Here is a 21,532-nt window from a genome sequence, read left to right as displayed (position 1 = left end):
CGTCTGATAAGGATTGGGGGTCTAATGAAAAATATTTATTTTCCTCCTCTAAATCGTAGGTGCGTCTTACAATTTGAAAAATACTGTATACATAAATCTGCTCAGCTCCCCTGCTCTATACCATGTGACATCACAGGCCAAGGAAGAGACTTATCTGGGACCAAATGTAAAAAAAAAAAAATAGTTTACTCACAATGTACATCTAAATAAAGGCCTCTATATATTTTCTGCTATTTTCGCCACTTCTATGTCGCTCCAACGGTCGCCCACTCATTGTTTATATATCTGTTTATCTTTCCTTAAGTTCTGGTTGCACTGCCCTGTGGATCCTGGGGCACCGCAGCATCAGGTGGTTACAGCTGTCTCTCTGCTCCGCTGTAACTCCGACCCCTCATCAATATTTACCTCCATTCATTCTAAAGCTCCTTGCCCGGTGACATCACCGGACTGGAGGGGCGGGGCTCAGCGCATGGTCAGCCAGCCTAGTTACCACCCCTCCGTCCACTCTGCATAAATTACTTATGCTGCCAGTGACGACACCGGGCTCGTTGAGCAGCGGAAGAGGAAGCTTTGCTTGACTGCAAGGGACCCGGTACGTCAACGTGGAGAAGAAAAAACAGTAACTTCCGGCCATGAATTTAAAAGATGAAAATGGGGCTGCAGAAATCGGTGCCAAAGGTACTACATGCTTGTATGTAATGTGTATGCCACACTTGTACTATTAGAGCAATGTCCTCAATCCCGGACAACCCCTTTAACCACTTCAGCCCCGCTAGGTGAAACCCCCTTCATGACCAGGCCACTTTTTACACTTCGGCACTACACTCCTTTCACCATTTATCGCTCGGTCATGCAACTTACCACCCAAATGAATTTTACCTCCTTTTCTTCTCACTAATGGAGCTTTCATTTGGTGGTATTTTATTGCTGCTGACATTTTTACTTTTTTTGTTATTAATCAAAATATAACGATTTTTTTGCAAAAAAATGACATTTTTCACTTTCAGCTGTGAAATTTTGCAAAAAAAACGACATCCATATATAAATTTTTCGCTAAATTTATAGTTCTACATGTCTTTGATAAAAAAAAAATGTTTGGGCAAAAAAAAAATGGTTTGGGTAAAAGTTATAGCATTTACAAACTATGGTACAAAAATGTGAATTTCCGCTTTTTGAAACGACTCTGATTTTCTGAGCACCTGTCATGTTTCCTGAGGTTCTACAATGCCCAAACAGTATAACTACCCCACAAATGACCCCATTTCGGAAAGTAGACACCCTAAGGTATTCGCTGATGGGCATAGTGAGTTCATAGAACTTTTTATTTTTTGTCACAAGTTAGCGGAAAATGATGATGATTTTTTTTTTTTTTTTTTTCTTACAAAGTCTCATATTCCACTAACTTGCGACAAAAAATAAAAAATTCTAGGAACTCACCATGCCCCTCACAGAATACCTTGGGGTGTCTTCTTTCCAAAATGGGGTCACTTGTGGGGTAGTTATACTGCCCTGGCAATTTAGGGGCCCAAATGTGTGAGAAGTACCTTGCAACCAAAATGTGTAAAAAATGACCGGTGAAATACGAAAGGTGCACTTTGGAATATGCGCCCCTTTGCCCACCTTGGCAGCAAAAAAGTGTGACACATCTGGTATCGCCGTACTCAGGAGAAGTTGGGGAATGTGTTTTGGGGTGTCATTTTACATATACCCATGCTGGGTGAGAGAAATATCTTGGCAAAAGACAACTTTTCCCATTTTTTTATACAAAGTTGGCATTTGACCAAGATATTTTTCTCACCCAGCATGGGTATATGTAAAATGACACCCCAAAACACATTCCCCAATTTCTCCTGAGTACGGCGATACCAGATGTGTCACACTTTTTTGCTGCCAAGGTGGGCAAAGGGGCACATATTCCAAAGTGCACCTTTCGGATTTTGCAGGGCATTTTTTACACATTTTGATTGCAAGGTACTTCTCACACATTTGGGCCCCTAAATTGCCAGGGCAGTATAACTACACCACAAGTGACCCCATTTTGGAAAGAAGACACCCTAAGGTATTCCGTGAGGGGCATGGCGAGTTCCTAGAATTTTTTATTTTTTGTCACAAGTTAGCGGAAAATTATGATTTTTTTTTCTTTATCTTTTTTCCTTACAAAGTCTCATATTCCACTAACTTGCGACAAAAAATAAAAAATTCTAGGAACTCGCCATGCCCCTCACGGAATACCTTGGGGTGTCTTCTTTCCAAAATGGGGTCACTTGTGGCGTAGTTATACTGCCCTGGCAATTTAGGGGCCCAAATGTGTGAGAAGTACTTTGCAATCAAAATCTGTAAAAAATGACCGGTGAAATACGAAAGGTGCACTTTGGAATATGCGCCCCTTTGCCCACCTTGGCATCAAAAAAGTGTGACACATCTGGTATCGCCGTACTCAGGAGAAGTTGGGGAATGTGTTTTGGGGTGTCATTTTACATATACCCATGCTGGGTGAGAGAAATATCTTGGCAAACGACAACTTTTCCCATTTTTTTATACAAAGTTGGCATTTGACCAAGATATTTTTCTCACCCAGCATGGGTATATGTAAAATGACACCCCAAAACACATTCCCCAACTTCTCCTGAGTACGGCGATACCAGATGTGTCACACTTTTTTGCTGCCAAGGTGGGCAAAGGGGCACATATTCCAAAGTGCACCTTTCGGATTTTGCAGGGCATTTTTTACACATTTTGATTGCAAGGTACTTCTCACACATTTGGGCCCCTAAATTGCCAGGGCAGTATAACCACGCCACAAGTGACCCCATTTTGGAAAGAAGACACCCTAAGGTATTCCGTGAGGGGCACTGCGAGTTCCTAGAATTTTTTTTTTTTTGTCACAAGTTAGCGGAAAAATTGGATTTTTTGTACTCACCGTAAAATCCTTTTCTCGTAGTAGGCATTGGGGGACACAGCACCATGGGTATATGTCCAACTACCACTAGGAGGCACTAGACACAAAAAGTGTTGGCTCCTCCCAGGTGGGCTATACCCTCTCCACAGGCACGAGGCTATTCAGTTTGTACCAAAAGCAGTAGGAGAGAGAAGAAAAGCAAGGAACCAACAACTCCCGTACCGGGAAAGATCAAGAGACCAGCCCGGAGAAGCGGAAGTAAAAACATAGGGTGGGATCTGTGTCCCCCAATGCCTACTACGAGAAAAGGATTTTACGGTGAGTACAAAAAATCCAATTTTCTCGTGCATGGCATTGGGGGACACAGCACCATGGGACGTTCCAAAGCAGTCCCTGAGGGTGGGAAAAGAAGAGACGTGCCACCGGCTGGGCATACAGGTGCAGGAGAATGTGACCATGTGACCCAACAGGAAAAAACACGGAATGGGCAAGAGGTCTCATAACAAGGAAGAAACCTCAGAAGAAGCAGGGAAGACTGCCAGCACCCCAGGACAAATGTCTGGAAGAAAATCCCAAACGCAAGAAGGTGGCAAAAGGGAACACCAAGCGCAGCCAAGGGCTGGAGAAAAAAAAATAAAATTAGGACAGCACTGCGTGTTGGATCGACCCAACGCCCTACATTGTCTCAGACCCATAAACCTGTGGCCATCCCCTGAAAGGCCAGGGGAGAAAAGAAACAGGGAAGCACTGGAAACCAAACGAGTGAGGGAAGCCATAGCAAGGCTCACATGTGAAGGGAGAAGGACTCCCCTCACCGCAAGGCCAGGTGAAGAAGCCAAGCGCCCCATGTAAAGGCGAAAACCCAAGGCTGCTAGAGGAAACTGCCAACCCTTGGAGAAGGAGGGGGTTGTAGGTAAAAGCCAGGAACAAAGAACGATCGCTCCTGCGTCCCCAAAAACAGGAAACGAGGCACAAGCCTCCGAAAACAAGATAGCACTGTAAAGCGCAAGACCAGAGGAAACTCTGGGCATGTGAAGTATCATGGAAAAAAGGAACCAGAGACAGGCCCAGGCAACCTTGGCAGGAACACACTGGACTGACAGACATGGGAGTAGAAGAAGAGCACTCCAAACAGCCTAAGGAGGAAGGGGTCTACAACAGGAGGAGGTCCCTCCCGAAGGAGACCATACGGTGGAATTGCAAACCGTAGCACCAAACCACTCAATACCAGGTACTTGACGTGGGAGGATGGAAAAAAAGACAAATCCCAAGAGGACCTCAAATGAACAGGGACAGGGACTCCAGAAAGGAGTACCCAGATGGGGTCACAAGGAACCAGGAGCTGAACCACCGGAAGACAACGCAAGCCAGCATATCCAGGAAAGGCGAAAAGAAACCGCCATAGGGGAAGGGACATTGGCCATGGACAACTAGCCGCACCAAAAACATTGACCAGCAAACCGTAAACATTGTCCCAGAGAGGGCAAGTACAGCAGCTCGGAGGTACCACAAAACGACAGACATCGATATGCATAAGGAATGCAGAAGTCGCCATGAAAAAACCGGGGTAGCCTACATAGAAATGTAGAAACCAGCTGCGACCGGCATACAGAAAACTCGCAGGGGGGAGAAAGTACCTGATAGGTACAGACGACGGCAAGGTCCAAGGGGAACGTCCCTCCGCCATGTAGTGCAACCAAGCATAAAATACAAGGGAAAACCGAAAACACCTGGACCCAGAAGGAACTACGGGGCCCTGACCGATACCAGAGCAATCAGCTGAAAATTCAGACAGATGTGTGGCGCTCAGTGGTCCTGTCCTTGACCCGTCAGGGAGGACGTCCAGCGACGAAAAAAAGCCGTGGACCCAGAAGGATACCGTGAGGCGGACATCCAGCGATGACCGAAAACCGCTGCCGCGGCCGATGCTCACCAGCTACATGTCCAAACAAGGTAGAAGATCCAGTGGAGATCCTTGTACTACACCAGGAATGGCCCGCTCAGCAATAGGAAACAATGTGAGTACTCCCCTATAACATGGGGTAACGCGGAGCACAGCATACCGTAGGACCTTAAAGAGAAAGCAAGAGCAACTCTAGCACAAAGGCCAACAACCACCTGGCCATGGAGTAGGAGGTTGAATGAGGACCACCCGCCGGACCAGACAGATCAGTCATATACTGGAGCTACCAGAAGCAGCACTAGACCGATAAGGTGGGGGATGGGCTGACCCACCCCTGCCAGATATGGTAACCATGCACATGCTGAACAAGGGTGACCTGGTGCTGACAGTGCCTTGAGCGGCACAAGGAGACCAATGAGGACGACAGTAACGGAGTGGCAGACGTATGGAAGAACCAAACGGATGGAACCAACATCTGCAGCACAGATTAGAACCCGTGGGCAGAAAACACCTAGTAAGAAAGAAACTGTCTGGGCCACAGATCGCACCATAGGGCCCAGCACTTGGGGTACTACAAACACACGCCTAAAATAAAGGTAAAGTGGCTGCATGTTGCCGATCAAGGAGAGTGGAAACATAGCCACAGCATCTGGGGATGCGACAGCATTCGGAGGGTACAGGTACACAACCTGTAAAGTAGAAATATGGCTGTGAAGAGGAACTTCATTTAAGATCGAAGCAATGTGGCCGCATGGTGCACCCCAGACCCAGAGAGGTGCAACAGCAACTGCGTCAACAATGGAACCCATAGGGCCGCACGGTACCACAAAGAACAAGACAGGTGCACACTACAATCAGGTAGGTGCAATGGCAACAGAAACAGGGCCGCATAGTACACCATAGAAGCCAGACAGGTGTAACGGCTGCAGCATCAAAGACGGTTCAGGAACTCTACCTATGAAGGAAGTAAGATGGCTGTTTGGTGCACACTATGATGAGGTAGGTGCAATGGCCACGGCAACTGGAGGAGGCCTCAAAATCTCGTCCTGTAAGGGAGAGAAAATGCCACATGGTACACCATAAAGCCGGACAGGAGGAACGGCTACCACATCCGGAGATGGTGCAGGTACTCTACCTGTTAAGGGATCAAGGTGGCAGGGAACAGACAGGTGTAACTGAACCGGACAGGGGCAACTCTATGGCAATAGAAAGTGGCCTCTATATCTCGCCCGTAGGGAGAAATGTTGCCGCCTGGAAGACAATAGAGCCCGCCAGGGGTATCGGCCACAGCACCGCAGATGGCGTAGGTACTCTACCTATGAAGGGAGCAAAATGGCTGGGAATAGACAGGTGCAATTTCAACGGCAATTAAAGGCGGCCTGTAAATCTCGCCAGAAAGGGAGAAATAGTGCCGCACGGAACACCATAGCGCCAGCCAGGGGAATTGGCTACAGCATCAGGAGATGGCGTAGATACTCTACCTATGACGGGAGCAAAGTGGCTGGGAACAGACAGGTGCAATTGCAACGGCAATCGAAGTGGCCTGTACATCTCGCCCGGAAGGGAGAAATAGTGCTGTATGGAACACCCCAGAGCCAGCCAGGAGTAATGGCTTCAGCATCTGGAGTAGGTGTAGGTACACTACCTATGAAAAGGGGCAAGGCAGCTGTACAATTGCTCTTAACTCCCCAACCTACAGGAGGCGATAGCCGAGCTAACCGCTTGCCCAGAACAGGAACCCCCTGTAATGAGGTAGAGTGGCGAACACCACCACCAGGATGGGGACCCTGTGGAAACACTCTCAAATGTGTAGAGGATAGCCCCTGGTATAGGGGAACCAGGAAGGCTTGTCAGGGACAGCCTATGGCAGTGGTGCAGGAATCCCCCTGTTAAGGAGAAGGCGTACGTATCAGAGACACCGCGTAGGTGACTCAGTATGCTAAACACGGGGACGGCTGCCTTACCTGTGCGGTTGAATACCTGTGCGGTCAGGGGAGCACCATCCGAAAATCCACTAGAGGGGATACCAACCCTGGGTAGGAAAGGTTCCTCCGTCCACATTCGTCTTGACCTCCCAGAGGGCTTCTGTATGGAGGAAGACCGCCTGATGCTCTGTTCCGAGGGAATCGGCGCAGAGGTGTCCCCAGAGGCAACGGATGGGGTGACAGGAAGGATTCGTCACCAGCCTCAGGCCTGTCCTGGGGGGGATCCGAGGATGCCGAGGAGGGGTGGTACCCCGTTGAGACCACCCGAGGGAGTACCGTGAGCTACCCCTAGCCGAACCCGGGTGCAGGTACCCCTAACTGAGCGTGCCCCATCTGCAGGGAGGACCCTGGGAGGGCAGAGGTGGCCGCAATTTGGATTGGTAGCGGCCAGCGACACCGCCAGGGAGAGGCGGTCAAGGTTCCCATGGCATTGACACGGAGGGAGCCCATTCATGGGGGACCGACACAAAGGGATTGTTCGGGGAAAGGATCTGGGAAGAGGTACTGCACCCAGCAGGGACAGGCTGACCGCACGGCAGCCATTGTTAGACCCAGAGAGGTGCAGACAGCGGACGCACGTGAAAACACGTGGCGACCGAGGAGAGGCTGGGAGAGGAGATGCTCAAAAAGCAGCCAGCAGAGGCTGTCTATCCTGACCCGGACGCCCTGTTCCCCCAAAGAGGCGCTGCAGCAGCTTGTCCCCCCAAAAGAGGTGGTCAGTAGGGCTGCAGGGGACATGAAGCAATTGAGGGGAGGGAAGGGGTTAACCACCCCCTTCAGCAGAAAAAACACGTTAGCCCAGGAAAGGGTGAAGAGATAGCCCCTCCCAAGGGCCGGGCGGGGCTCAGAAAAGCCCGGGAAGCAAGGAGGAGGGGCCGGGAAGATTGCGGCCTAGCAGGCCCAAAAGCCGGGGCCTCGATTTATTAAGGCGGCCGGGAATGGAGCGAGGGGGGCGGGGCAAACCGCGGCCGACAGAGGGCCCACCGAATCATAAAAATAGGTGAGGAGGGTAGGGGGGGAGAAGCGTCACCTAGGGACAGGTGGATCAGGGCAAACGGAGCACCTGGGAGCCGGGAACGGGCCACAGAAGATGAGGCCTAGTCCCGGCAGAAGCCGGGGACTAAAGTAGCGGAGAAGCCAGGGAGAAGACTGTGTGGCTAGGGAGGAGAGAAAAGACCAACCAAGGGGGAAGAGAAGGGAGGGGAAACAAGAATATAACCCCCCCCAGAAAAAAGGGGGGGTTGGCTAGGGGGAAGATGGAGGCTCCCCAGGACCCCCAGCTAAGGTGGATCCCATCCCCCTGGCCACAGGAGGGAACCTAACCCTGGGGCAGGGACACAGGGACAGGGGAGTATACTCACCATCAGATATACTCACCATCCGATGTCTTCGGGCGCAGCAGGGTCACCCCTTCGGCAGACTCAACACGGAAACCGTGGGAATGCCGGCAAGCCACTGCGGATGCAGTCCGTGGGGACTGGGTGACCGGCGATGGTACCGAAGTACGCGCCCGCAGGGGGGCAACTAAAGTGGAACACGATGGAGCCCCAGCCTGCAGCAGGTATAACGGTGGAGAACACCGAGACCTGCGGAAGAGAGAAAAAAGAAAAGAATAAAAATAAAAAACAGCAGAACCTGCAAAAAAGCAGGACAGGTCTGCCTCCTACGGACACTAGACTAAAACTGAATAGCCTCGTGCCTGTGGAGAGGGTATAGCCCACCTGGGAGGAGCCAACACTTTTTGTGTCTAGTGCCTCCTAGTGGTAGTTGGACATATACCCATGGTGCTGTGTCCCCCAATGCCATGCACGAGAAATGATGATGTTTTTTTTTCTTACAAAGTCTCATATTCCACTAACTTGCGACAAAAAATAAAAAATTCTAGGAACTCACCATGCCCCTCACAGAACACCTTGGGGTGTCTTCTTTCCAAAATGGGGTCACTTGAGGGGTAGTTATACTGCCCTGGCAATTTAGGGGCCCATATGTGTGAGAAGTACTTTGCAATCAAAATGTGTAAAAAATGGCCTGCAAAATCTGAAAGGTGCACTTTGGAATATGTGCCCCTTTGCCCACCTTGGCAGCAAAAAAGTGTGACACATCTGGTATCGCCGTACTCAGGAGAAGTTGGGGAATGTGTTTTGGGGTGCCATTTTACATATACCCATGCTGGGTGAGAGAAATATCTTGGCAAACGACAACTTTTCCCATTTTTTTATACAAAGTTGGCATTTGACCAAGATATTTTTCTCACCCAGCATGGGTATATGTAAAATGACACCCCAAAACACATTCCCCAACTTCTCCTGAGTACGGCGATACCAGATGTGTCACACTTTTTTGCAGCCTAGATGCGCAAAGGGGCCCAAATTCCTTTTAGGAGGGCATTTTTAGACATTTGGATCCCAGACTTCTTCTCACGCTTTAGGGCCCCTAAAAAGCCAGGGCAGTATAAATACCCCACATGTGACCCCACTTTGGAAAGAAGACACCCCAAGGTATCCAATGAGGGGCCTGGCAAGTTCATAGAATTTTTTTTTTTTTCGCATAAGTCAGCGGAAATTGATTTTTTTTTGTTTTTTCTCACAAAGTCTCACTTTCCGCTAACTTAGGACAAAAATTTCAATCTTTCATGGACTCAATATGCCCCTCAGCAAATACCTTGGGGTGTCTTCTTTCCAAAATGGGGTCAGTTGTGGGGTGTTTGTACTGCCCTGGCATTTGAGGGTCTCCGCAATCATTACATGTATGGCCAGCATTAGGAGTTTCTGCTATTCTCCTTATATTGAGCATACAGGTAATGAGATTTTTTTTTCCGTTCAGCCTCTGGGCTGAAAGAAAAAAATGAACGGCACAGATTTCTTCATTCGCATCGATCAATGTGGATGAAAAAATCTCTGCCAAAAAAAAAAAATGGAGGGGAAAGGCGTCTGCCAGGACATAGGAGCTCCGCCCTACATCCATACCCACTTAGCTCGTATGCCCTGGCAAACCAGATTTCTCCATTCGCATCAATCGATGTGGATGAATAAATCATTGCCGGGATTTTTTATATATATATATATATATATATATATATATATATATATATATATATATATATACAAAATGCTTGCCAAAGCATAGGAACGCCGCCTCCTCCTCAGCTCGTATGCCTTGGCAAACGTATCTGTCACTGCAGAGGAGAAAATCCCGTCTTGCAGCGCCGCATACACCGACTTGCGTGTAATCTGACAGCAGCGCAATGCTTCTGTCAGAATGCACATCGGTGCTGCAGCTAGTAGATCGGTTGGTCCACCTGGAAGGTAAAAAGACAAAAAAAAAAAAAAAAAGAAAAAACCAGGCCACAACGCAATACTTTTATTAACTTTGGAACAGAACATGTAACTTTAACTTTTGGAACTAAACATTAACCTGTTTGCTTACCTGTTTTTTTTTTTTTTTTTTTTACCTTTATAGAACAAACCTCTCCTTCCCCATGGGTCAATGTGCAAAGCGCAAATCGCCCAAAGATGTGGCGAAGTGCGTTATGCACTTTGTCCCATGTGAAAGGAGACGTTTGCAGCAGCTGTGAGTGAATGGGCCCTAATAGCCCTGTGTGCCTATCCTGGTGAGATGTGATCCCTATGCTAGGTGTACCTGTGTGTGGTACTTTCGGAAACACTCCCCTAAGCATAGGGCAGGGTGGTCGGGACAGTCAGGACAGAAATAGCGGGTGTCACGCCTTATTCCACTCCTGCTACAGACACGACATTTTTTTCGGGGTGGCGGTCGGTTTGAGGTACCAGCAACGACACTGGGGAAGTGTCGCTCGTGTAGACGGCTAACTACACTGGTGGATGGGGCCACGGAACCTCCTGGATACAGGAGGTTCGCGATGATCTCTTCCTGAAATTTGAGGAAGGATCCAGTTCTCCCAGCCTTACTGTAGAGAACAAAACTATTGTACAGAGCCAATTGAATTAAATATACAGACACCTTCTTATACCAGCGTCTGGTGCGTCGGGAAACTAAATACGGAGCCAACATCTGGTCATTGAAGTCGACCCCTCCCATGTGGAGGTTATAGTCGTGGACTGAGAGGGGCTTTTCAATGACACGGGTTGCTCGCTCAATTTGTATTGTCGTGTCTGCGTGAATGGAGGAGAGCATGTAAACGTCACGCTTGTCTCTCCATTTCACCGCGAGCAGTTCTTCGTTACACAGTGCGGCCCTCTGCCCCCTTGCAAGACGGGTGCTAACGAGCCGTTGGGGGAAGCCCGCGCGACTAGTTCGCGCGGTACCACAGGCGCCAATCCGTTCTAGAAACAAATGCCTAAAGAGGGCCACACTTGTGTAGAAATTGTCCACATAAAGATGGTACCCCTTGCCGAATAAGGGTGACACCAAGTCCCAAACTGTCTTCCCACTGCTCCCCAGGTAGTCAGGGCAACCGACCGGCTCCAGGGTCTGATCTTTTCCCTCATAGACCCGAAATTTGTGGGTATAGCCTGTGGCCCTTTCACAGAGCTTATACAATTTGACCCCATACCGGGCGCGCTTGCTTGGGATGTATTGTTTGAAGCCAAGGCGCCCGGTAAAATGTATTAGGGACTCGTCTATGCAGATGTTTTGCTCAGGGGTATACAAATCTGCAAATTTCTGGTTGAAATGGTCTATGAGGGGGCGAATTTTGTGGAGCCGGTCAAAAGCAGGGTGGCCCCTGGGACGGGAGGCGGTGTTGTCGCTAAAGTGCAGGAAACGCAGGATGACCTCAAATCGTGTCCTGGACATAGCAGCAGAGTACATGGGCATGTGATGAATCGGGTTCGTGGACCAATATGACCTCAATTCATGCTTTTTTGTCAGGCCCATGTTGAGGAGGAGGCCCAGAAAAGTTTTAAATTCGGAAACTTGGACTGGTTTCCACCGGAAAGGCTGGGCATAAAAGCTTTCCGGGTTAGCGGTGATAAATTGTGTGGCATACCTGTTTGTCTCTGCCACGACTAAGTCTAAAAGCTCCGCAGTCAAGAACAGCTCAAAAAATCCCAGGGCCGAATCGATCTGAGCTGTCTCAACCCGAACTCCAGACTGGGCGGTGAAAGGGAAAACTACGGGTGCGGCTGAAGTTGGGGACTGCCAATCAGGGTTTGCCAGCACCTCTGGGATTCTAGGGGCTCTACGGGCACGTCTTTGCGGTGGCTGCGACGGGGTCACTACTGCACGTGCCACCGTACCAGCTTCAACTGCCCTTCTGGTGCTCGCTACTTCACCAGGTTGTACGGCAGTGCTGGTACTAGGTCCAGGAAGGGCTGGGCTGCTGGTGTATGCCTCACCACGTAATCCGACAGCACCAGCCCCACTCTGCTGCTCTTGAAGCGGATCCTGCGCAACCTGTGGTCTAGCGACACGGGGCCGGGTACGCCTGCTGCTATCAGGGACCTCAGCCTCCTCGTCCGAACTTTGGGTCAGAGAGCCACTGCTTTCTACAGGTTCGTATTCTGACCCGCTGGATTCATCAGATGAGGGTTCCCACTCCTCATCCGACTGGGTCAGAAGCCTGTAGGCCTCTTCAGAGGAATACCCCCTGTTTGACATGTGGGCAACTAAATTTAGGGGTATTCCCTGAGACTACCCAAGAAAAAAAAAGCAAGCCTGTCTTACAAATGGGAGGCTAGCGAAGTACCGGAGGCTGCTGCGGTTGATAAAAAATATCAAAACTGATTTTTTTATCGCCGCAGTGCGTGTAAAGTGAATGTGCAGTGATCAAAAAAAAAAATAATTTTTTGTCACTGCGGTGGGGCGGGTGTGGGCGAACGCACGTGTGGGCGACCGATCAGGCCTGATCGGGCAAACACTGCGTTTTGGGTGGAGGGCGAACTAAAGTGACACTAGTACTATTATAGATCTGACCGTGATCAGTTTTGATCACTTTCAGATACTATAAAAGTATAAATGCTGATTAGCGATACGCTAATTAGCGAATAACGGACTGCGGTGCGGTGGGCTGGGCGCTAACTGATCGCTAACTACCTAACCAAGGGACCTAAACTATACCTAAAACCTAACGGTCAATAACAGTGAAAAAAAAAAGTGACAGTTTGCACTGATCACTTTTTTCCTTTCACTAGTGATTGACAGGGGGGGATAAAAGGGGTGATCAAAGGGTTAATTGGGGTGATCTGGGGGCTAAATGTGGTGTGGTGGGTACTCACAGTAATGATGTGCTCCTCTGCTCCTCTGCTGGAACCAACCGACCAAAAGAAGGAGCAGAGGAGCACAGCAGCCATATAACCCCATCATATTTACTAATATGTGGGGTTATATGGCTGCTGATTGGTTTTTTTAAAAATCAGCAGCCTGCCAGCCAATGATCGTGGCCGGCAGGCTGCTGACGAAATAGTCTTCTGCGAAATGCCGGCCCGCGATGCGCATGCGCGGGCCGGCTGTGACGTAATCTCGCGTCTTGCGAGAGGACGCGCCGATGCGTCCAGGAGGAACTAAACAACCACCTCCCGGACGCATCGGTGCGTACAGCGGTCGGGAGGTGGTTAATAACTTGTTATTGGCTGTACAGTACATTCTCCTCAGCCGTCATATCTCAGGATTAGAAGGAAATTTATACACAAATTAACAATGTTATATTGTTCATATATTTCTATATAATGCTCATATGATTAACTAGGCTTTAAAAATTCTCCCAAAACACTAGTGTATAATGAAATAACTTTTCAACGTTATATTAGATTCTCATTGTCTGGCGTTTCCAGAAATAGTTCAATTTGGTGCTGGATTCCTCTCACCTTGCCAGTAACCATTTCAATGAGGACGCAGCCTAGACTCCAGATGTCTGCTGCACGGCCATGACCTTCTCCTTTCGCTCTTGTGATGACCTCTGGTGCCATGTATGCTGTTTTAAGACATTTTGTTTACATTAGTCACTTAAAAAAAACAGTACTACTACAAGACTCAGGCAATCTCCTAAATCAGTGATTGTGAACCTTTTAGAGGCCGAGTGCCCAAACTGCAACCCAAAATCCACTTATTTATCGCAAAGTGCCAACACAGAATTTCACCTGAATACCAATATAGTATATCTTCCATGTAATTTATCATTTAGCTATAATAGCCTCCCTACATTCAGTGCACTGCCTGCTGTTCATAGTGAGCCCTGGAAAAGTCTAAGGCATGCTGGTACACCATAGACTTTTTCCAGCCCACAGAAAGGGCTCCGAGTACCGTATCTGGCACCCGTGCCATAGGTTTGCTACCACTGTCCTAAATGTTTCAGAAAAACTTTAGAGCTGCTTTTAAATAGGATACTTGTTTGAAAGGCAGTTCAAGCATATGGGACAGTATACAATGCCCCCAAAATGCCAAAGAAAACAATAGCTGCTTTTACCTGCTGTCCCCAGTGTGCTGTTTACTTCGCCAGGCATAGTCTGGGCATTATTTTTCAGCTTCACCGAGCATCCAAAGTCTCCCAATTTTATTAGGCCGCAAGATGTCAGGAAAATATTTGCTCCTATTGACAGATTAAAGGCATAAATAGCACTGGTGTTAGGTCTGGCAGAGATGAGACATATTCCTGTCTAATTCTATTCCCTAAATTAGAGGGTCAGGCATCTGTTCTCTTTTTTCATTTTTCCCATATTTTCAAAAACATTCTCCTTTTACTGTAACATTTAGTCCCCTTAGAGGACTTAAATATGTGTTTCTACTGATAGTCTATACCATAGACTGCAATAGAATACTATGCGGTTTAGGCTGAGATAGTAACTAGGGATCAGCAAACTTCATATATTTTGAATTTCTAGTTCGGGTATATGCTGAATTGCTTTATGGATCCCGTTACCACGGACCATAATGCAATTCCATGACGAAATGCATAACGGAAATGCATAAAGGTAATAGAAGTCTATGACCTGCATAACGGATCCGTCCGGTTTTCGCTATGCTGGAGTCCTCTAGACTTTTATTATGATGGAATGAATAAGGGAATGCCTCTAAAGGCTTTCCTTTATGCATTCCGTAATAGAATTGCGTTATGGTCCGTGGTAACTGAATCCATAACGCAATTCAGCATAAACCCCAACCCGACCACAAACTTTAAAATATGAAGTTCGCTCATCCCAAATAGTAACCAATTAGAACCCTGCCCCCTCCCTCTAACTGCTCAGATATGCAGTCACTATTGATTACGGTAGCTGAGGGTCTGCCAGTGGGAGTCAGTTATATTACACAGCTGGCACCTGACACATACGGAGCGGGCTTATCTCATTTTGCGTTATGAGGATCAAGTACATCTCAGCTCTGCTGGTGATTAACCACAAACTTCCCAAATACCTGGAGTGGCTAAATAGAGTAGGAAAACACCCAACTTCCCTACTCTATGGATGCTTTCAAAATGAATAAGACAGGAACCTTGGTGAAATGGAGATTACCTCAAACACATCTCCCTGGTCCTAGATTATATTTTTATAGTCAGCAAATGTTTCATACAAAAAAAAAAAAAAAACAGAGCAAAAACCTATTCTTTACATCTGCCCCGACTCTGAGTAGGAGCAGAGTAGGGAAGGATGAGTCAATGTATAGTGCATTCAGAAAGCCTTTTATACTTTTTTCACAAGCTCTGTTAGTTTGGATGTGGACTATCAGTGGACAGCCATTTTCAGGTCTCTCCAGAAATGTTCAATTAGGTTCAAGTCAGGGCTTTGGCTGGGCCACTCAAGTACATTGACACAGTTGTCACTAAGCTACTCCTTGGCTGCATACTTAGGCTCGCTGTCTTGTTAGTAAACCTTTGGCCCAACCAGTATCAACTGGCCTGGGTGGGGCTAAGCTCTGTTCACTTGAATGGAACTTAGCTCCGCCCAGGCCAGTCGATACTAGTCGGGACGACCCTGGGCCAGCGGTAAACAGTGAGAAGGCCGCAGCGCTGCTGGAGCTCCCCGGGAGATAAATTTCAAGTGTCATAGCAAGTGGTCTAAATTCTTATATAAAGAACCTCTGTTACAAGAGAACAATTTCTACCAATATTAATCTTGCAAATAATCCTTTTCCATTACCTTTAATATCTCGATGAACAATACCATGTTCATGGAGCACATTTATTGCAATTGTGATCTGCTTGGTATAAAGCCTTATGACATGCTCCTGAAGACCAAGTCTAGAGACTTCCTCCAAAGTACCTTCATCACAATATTCCATGAAAATATACATTTCTTCCTGGATTGACAGAAAAAGCATCTCAATGTGGTCAGTACAATAAAGCTTATTAAAAATAATCATTGACATCGTTGACATAAAACTAACAGTACAAAACCCCAATAGACAAGGTAAACAAAATCCTACTAAACATAGTAATTTAGATCCTACTCTGGATGATTAATATAACCTAGAGCTCTACTAAAGGAATAAAACAACTAAAAGAATTGTACCCAATAAGCGACATTTCATTTTGCCAAATGTTTGACATATATACTTACAATTGGCTAAAAGTAGATTGTTCGTCTATAACCGTACCGGCTTTATAGAGGGTGAAAAAGGCATTGCGTGTGTTTTCTTACTTTTTAGAGCACATTTAATGCAAAGCAAGGAACTTCATTCCAGAAAAATTACCATACAGCACATATAGAATTAGGACATACATTATCTCACAAAAGTGAGTACATCCCTAAAATTTGTGCAAATATTTTATTATATCTTTTCATGGGACAACACTAAAGATATGACACTTTGATACAATGTAAAGTAGTCAGTATACAGCTTGTACAACAGTGTAAATTTGGTGTGCCCTCAAAATAACAACACACAGCCATTAAAGAGGATCTTTCATGGGTCCAGATATATGTCAGGCATAAAGCAGGGATCTAATAGCGCTTACTATTTTTCCTGGGTGCCGAGCCGTTCACCCGCTGTGACACTATTAAATTCTCCCGCCTGGTATGCTAATAGTATCGGAACAGGGAGGAGGAGACGTCAGGGTTTCTCAATGGGCGTCTCCTTCTCCCTGGCTGTAGTGCGGTCCAATCACAAAGGAGAGCGCCACAGCCAGGGAGAAGGTGATATCTTTTATTTCTCCCTGGCTGTGACGCTCTCCTTTGTGATTAGACCGCGCTACAGCCAGGAAGAAGGATATGCCCATTGAGAAACCCTGACGTCTCCTCCCTGTTCCAATGCTATTAATTAGCATACCAGGCGGGAGAATTTAACAGGGGCACAGCGGGCGAACGGAGCGGCGCACAGGAAAAATAGTAAGTGCTACTAGATCCCAGAGTGCGAGAGCACGAGATTTAACACATCTGCTCCCTATTTACACCTGAAACCTTGTAACACTATCGAGTCACATGACACCAAAGAGGGAAAATGGCTAATTGGGCACAATTTGTAAATTTTCACTTAGGGGTGTACTCCCTTTTGTTGCCAGTGGTTTAGACCTTAAAGAGGACCTTTCATCAGAATTAAACTTTTAAAGTATACAGGCATGTAGAGCGGCGCCCAGGGACCCCCCTGCACTTACTGGTATACCTGGGCGCCGCTCCGTTCTCCGGTAATTGCCTCCGGTATCTTTACAGTTAGGCTCCACCCAGGGGAACCTGCCGGCGCCTCCTTCTCCCATGCTGCAGCGCTGGCCAATCACAGCGCTCAGCTCTCTCTCAGGCTATGAGCTGAGCGCTGTGATTGGCCAGCGCTGCAGCATTGGCGAATGAGCCGACGGCAGGTTCCCCTGGGTGGAGCCTAACTGTAAAGATACCGGAGGCAATTACAGGAGAACGGAGCGGCGCCCAGGTATAACAGTAAGTGCAGGGGGGTCCCTGGGCGCCGCTCTACATGCCTGTATAGTTACTTTAGAAGTTTAATTCTGATGAAAGGTCCTCTTTAATGGCTGTGTGTTGAGTTATTTGGAGGGCACACCAAATTTACATTGTTATACAAGCTGTACACTGACTACGTTACATTGTATCTTCTGTGTTGTCTCATGAAAAGACAGAATAAAATATTTACAAAAATGTGAGGGGTGTACTCACTTTTGTAAGATACTGTGAAGGGGGAAATGTATCAAAGCCGGTGCTTTCGCTGGTCTTGATATCCCGTTAGGATGTGCCTAATTTATCATGAGGTGCATGCCTAGTCATAAATTAGGCATATCCTCCTGAAGTCCGTGAGCCTAAACAGGAATCTAAGACAGCTCTGAGCTGCCATAGATTAGTGGCTTTATCTGCACCAGAAAATTGGTGTAAATGAAGATAAAATTTGTTGCGGTGGCTGGTTACACCCCTTTCATCACCCTTTAAAAAAAATATATAAAAAATAAAATAAATTTGAAATAAGCCGCATTTAAAAAGTTTAAAACATGCAGTTTTCCACTTTTATCATTTAGTTTGCACCAGAAAAGTGGCTTTAAATCTCCCCCATAGTTTCTAATGTATAATATATGCACTGTTACCTACTCCAAGCAGCATAACAATATTTTTTTGTATGCTTACTCTGTGAAGTTCTACCCCAAAGTAGCGAACAAGGTTAGGGTGTTTAATGCCTTCAAAAATTTTCAGTTCATCTGCAGTTTCCTTAATTGTCTTATGGTCGTTTGGCTGAAAGCGGATCTATAAAATAAATAATAATCTGATTACAATGAAAAATGCTAAATAAAACTCACTTCAACTGAATTGCTGTCACGATTGAGTTATTTGTCTTGTGTTACCGGTGTTAAAATTCTGATCAACCATCAATGAGTTAAATACACCTAATACCTCGAAGTCAGAGATCAGTTATCTACGGTAGTATAAAAATACTGTCAAGCCATGACCCAAAAGCATAAATGCTTTTTTTAAAATTATATCTGTAAGTTTGCTCCATAGAGAGTGGTGCCTTTTTTTCTTATGTGTTAATATATATATATATATATATATATATATATATATATATATATATATATATATATATTAACACTGACCCCCCCCCCCCCCCCACAATGTCCCATCTCCTTAAAATGGGAGCAGCCCACCCCCTTAACTTTGACCTTCATAGCAATCAGCCCCATTAAACAGCAGTGAGTTCCACAGCACCCCACCCCTCAACACTGACCATAGGTTACATTCTCCTCAAAGGGATTCTGTCACCTCTTTTTACCCTATAGAGTTGCGGACATGCGCGGCTAGATCGCCGCTAGCATGTCTGCAATATACCTGTCCCATATCTCTGAGTGGTTTTATTGAGTGTAAAAAATGATTTTATATATATGTAAATCAGCCTGTTAAGGAGCCCAAGGGACTGCACTAACCGCTCTGGAGCCGATCCACACCCCCCTGAGAAGGAGCCCAGCACCGTCTGTATCCAGGAATCTCCTGGATACAGATTACAGCGATCTGACTTCGTGAGCAAGGAGGAGATTCCTGGATACAGGCGGTGCTGGGCTCCTTCACAGGGGGGCGTGACTGGCCTCCAGAACGGTTAGTAGAGCCCCTTGGGCTTCTTACCAGGCTGATTCACAAATATATAAAATAATTTTTTACATTCAATAAAACCACTCAGAGATATGGGACAGGTATATTGCGGACATGCTAGTGGCGATCTAGCCGTGCATGTCCGCATCTCTATAGGGTAAAAAGAGGTCACAGAATCCCTTTAACTGACCTCCACCATTCCTGGCCCCCCTTAACAGAGACCTCCACAGCGACTGCCAGAGTTCCCTGCTCCCTTATCAGTGACCTCCACTGTACCCCCCTCCCTTATCAGTGACCTCCACTGTACCCCGCTCCCTTAACAGTGACCTCGCAGTATCCCTTTAATAGTAGCTTCCACAGTCCCCTCCTCCCTCAGTGACCTCCACAGTGGCCTACCCCCTTAACAGTAACATCCACAGCGGCAGCCCCTTGATTAGGGACCTCCACAGTACCCAGTCTCCACAATAACCCGCCTTAACAGTGACATCCACAGAGCTCCGTTCCCTTAAAATGTAACCTCCACAACACCCCGCCCCCTTAACAGTGACCTCTACAGTAGGGATCGACCGATTATCGGAGTTACCGATATTACCGGAGAGCATTAATGCGCTGTCAGCGCGCTCATGTTCCCTCAGCAGCAAAGGGAAGGAGTCAATCTCTCCCTCCCCCTGTGCTGCGCTGCCAATGAGGAGAGACGGGAGGAGGGGCGGGCGCTCTACACCACCAATGATAATTAACGTCTAATACAAATACAGGAGGTGGTGCCCAGCCTATATGACAGGAAGCTGCGATCAGTGGCACCTGTGGGGTTAACTGCTGCTGCTGATCACAGCTCCCTGTCAGAGGCAGGGTGCCGGCTATGTGATTCTATCATTGGCGGCGCAGTGAACCCTCCCTAGTATTAAAAACATTGGTGGCACAGTGCGCCCCCCTGCTCCCCCCAGTATTAAAAACATTGATGGCACAGTGCGCCCCCCCCCCCCCCAACCCTCCCAGTATGAAAGTAATTGGTGGCAGTGGCCACAGGGTCCCCTCCCCTCCTCTTCATTGGCAGCAGTGGCAGCTTCTGATCAGATCCCCAGCAGTGTAATCCTGGGGCTCCGATTGGTTACCATGGCAGCCAGGACGCTAATAAAGCCCTGGCTACCATGATAATCTATGCACAGGGCAGCAGGGAGAGTGTGAGATCCTATTCATCCTAATAGAGCTCTATCAAGGTGAATAGGACAAAGGATTAAAACATCCCAGGTTCTAGCCTCTAGGGGATGAAATAGTTAATAGACCACTGTTCCATGCCCCCTTAACAGTGACCTCCACAGTACCCCATCTCCTTAACAGATTTCCACAAAACCGCGCCCCCTTAAAGAGGACCTTTCATCTGTTTGACTTATAGGAGCTAAATACCTGTACTTGCTGATGCTGCCACCCAGTTTTAAGTTTTTTTAAACATTGCCTCTACGTGCCGCTGCACCCGCCTGAAGTTTTTGCGCTCAGTATGTTAATACTGAGCATCGGAACAGGGAGGAAGAGACGCCAGGGTTTCTCAATAGGTGTCTCCTTCTCTCTGGCTCTGAAACTCTCCAATGTGATTGGACTGCGGCATAGCCATGCAGAAGGAGACTCCCATTGAGAAACCCTGGCGTCTCCTCCTCCCTGTTCCGATACTCAGTATTAGCATACTGAGTATGAAAACGTCAGGCGGGGGCGCCGCGGGGAGATGTTTAAAAAAAAAAAAAATGGGTGGCAGCATCAACAGGGGGGGGGGGGGGGGGTACAGGTATTTAGCTCCTATAGGTAAAACCGATAAAAGGTCCTCTTTAACAGTGGCCACTAGAGCAATCTGCCCTTTAACACTGACCTCCATAGTGAAGCGTCCCCTTACCTGTGACCTCCACAGCAGCCTGCCCCTAGGGTGGCCAGAGGTCCAGTTTTAAGGCCTAACAGTCTGGCTTTCAGACTCCCTGTCCTCCGTCCTGGGCAGGGCCTGTATGGACACAGGGATGCCCCTTTGAACAGCTCACTCTCAGACAGCAGCACTGTGCTGTCTGAGCGTGAGCTGCAGGGAGAAAGTCACTCTCCCTCCCACCCCTGCAGCTGACAGAAGTAAATTTTTACCTTCATTTTTTTCAATGCCTGTCAGCTGAGGAGTGGGAAGGGCATGGCCTAATGGGACTGAGGGGCAGGATTTTTAAGTCCTTCTTTTGAGGGTGGCCCGAATGGCCAACCTAAGCCTGCCCCCTTAAGTGTGACCTCTGCAGCACTCCACTCCCTTAACAGTGTCATCCACAGCGCCCGGCCCCTTTAAAGCTGACCTACAGCA

General features: G+C 47.5%; 1 protein-coding gene across 4 annotated transcripts in view; it reads right to left on the bottom strand.

Annotated features, from left to right (window-relative positions):
* MAP3K4 (mitogen-activated protein kinase kinase kinase 4) overlaps positions 1-21,532 on the bottom strand; it is a 205,622-nt gene that overhangs the window by 5,620 nt on the left and 178,470 nt on the right. For all 4 annotated transcript variants that reach the window (XM_044292179.1, XM_044292181.1, XM_044292180.1 and 1 more), the window contains 4 exons: positions 18,256-18,372; positions 15,835-15,994; positions 14,169-14,291; positions 13,570-13,676 (listed from right to left, as the gene is read on the bottom strand). In XM_044292179.1, coding sequence (XP_044148114.1) covers positions 13,570-13,676; positions 14,169-14,291; positions 15,835-15,994; positions 18,256-18,372 — 507 coding nt within the window. The remainder of the gene's footprint in view (positions 1-13,569; positions 13,677-14,168; positions 14,292-15,834; positions 15,995-18,255; positions 18,373-21,532) is intronic.

Source organism: Bufo gargarizans, chromosome 4 (genome assembly GCF_014858855.1).
Source record: "Bufo gargarizans isolate SCDJY-AF-19 chromosome 4, ASM1485885v1, whole genome shotgun sequence".
Taxonomy (NCBI): Eukaryota; Metazoa; Chordata; class Amphibia; order Anura; family Bufonidae; genus Bufo; species Bufo gargarizans.
Note: the sequence above shows the minus strand (reverse complement) of the source record. Positions and strands in the feature narration are given on the sequence as shown.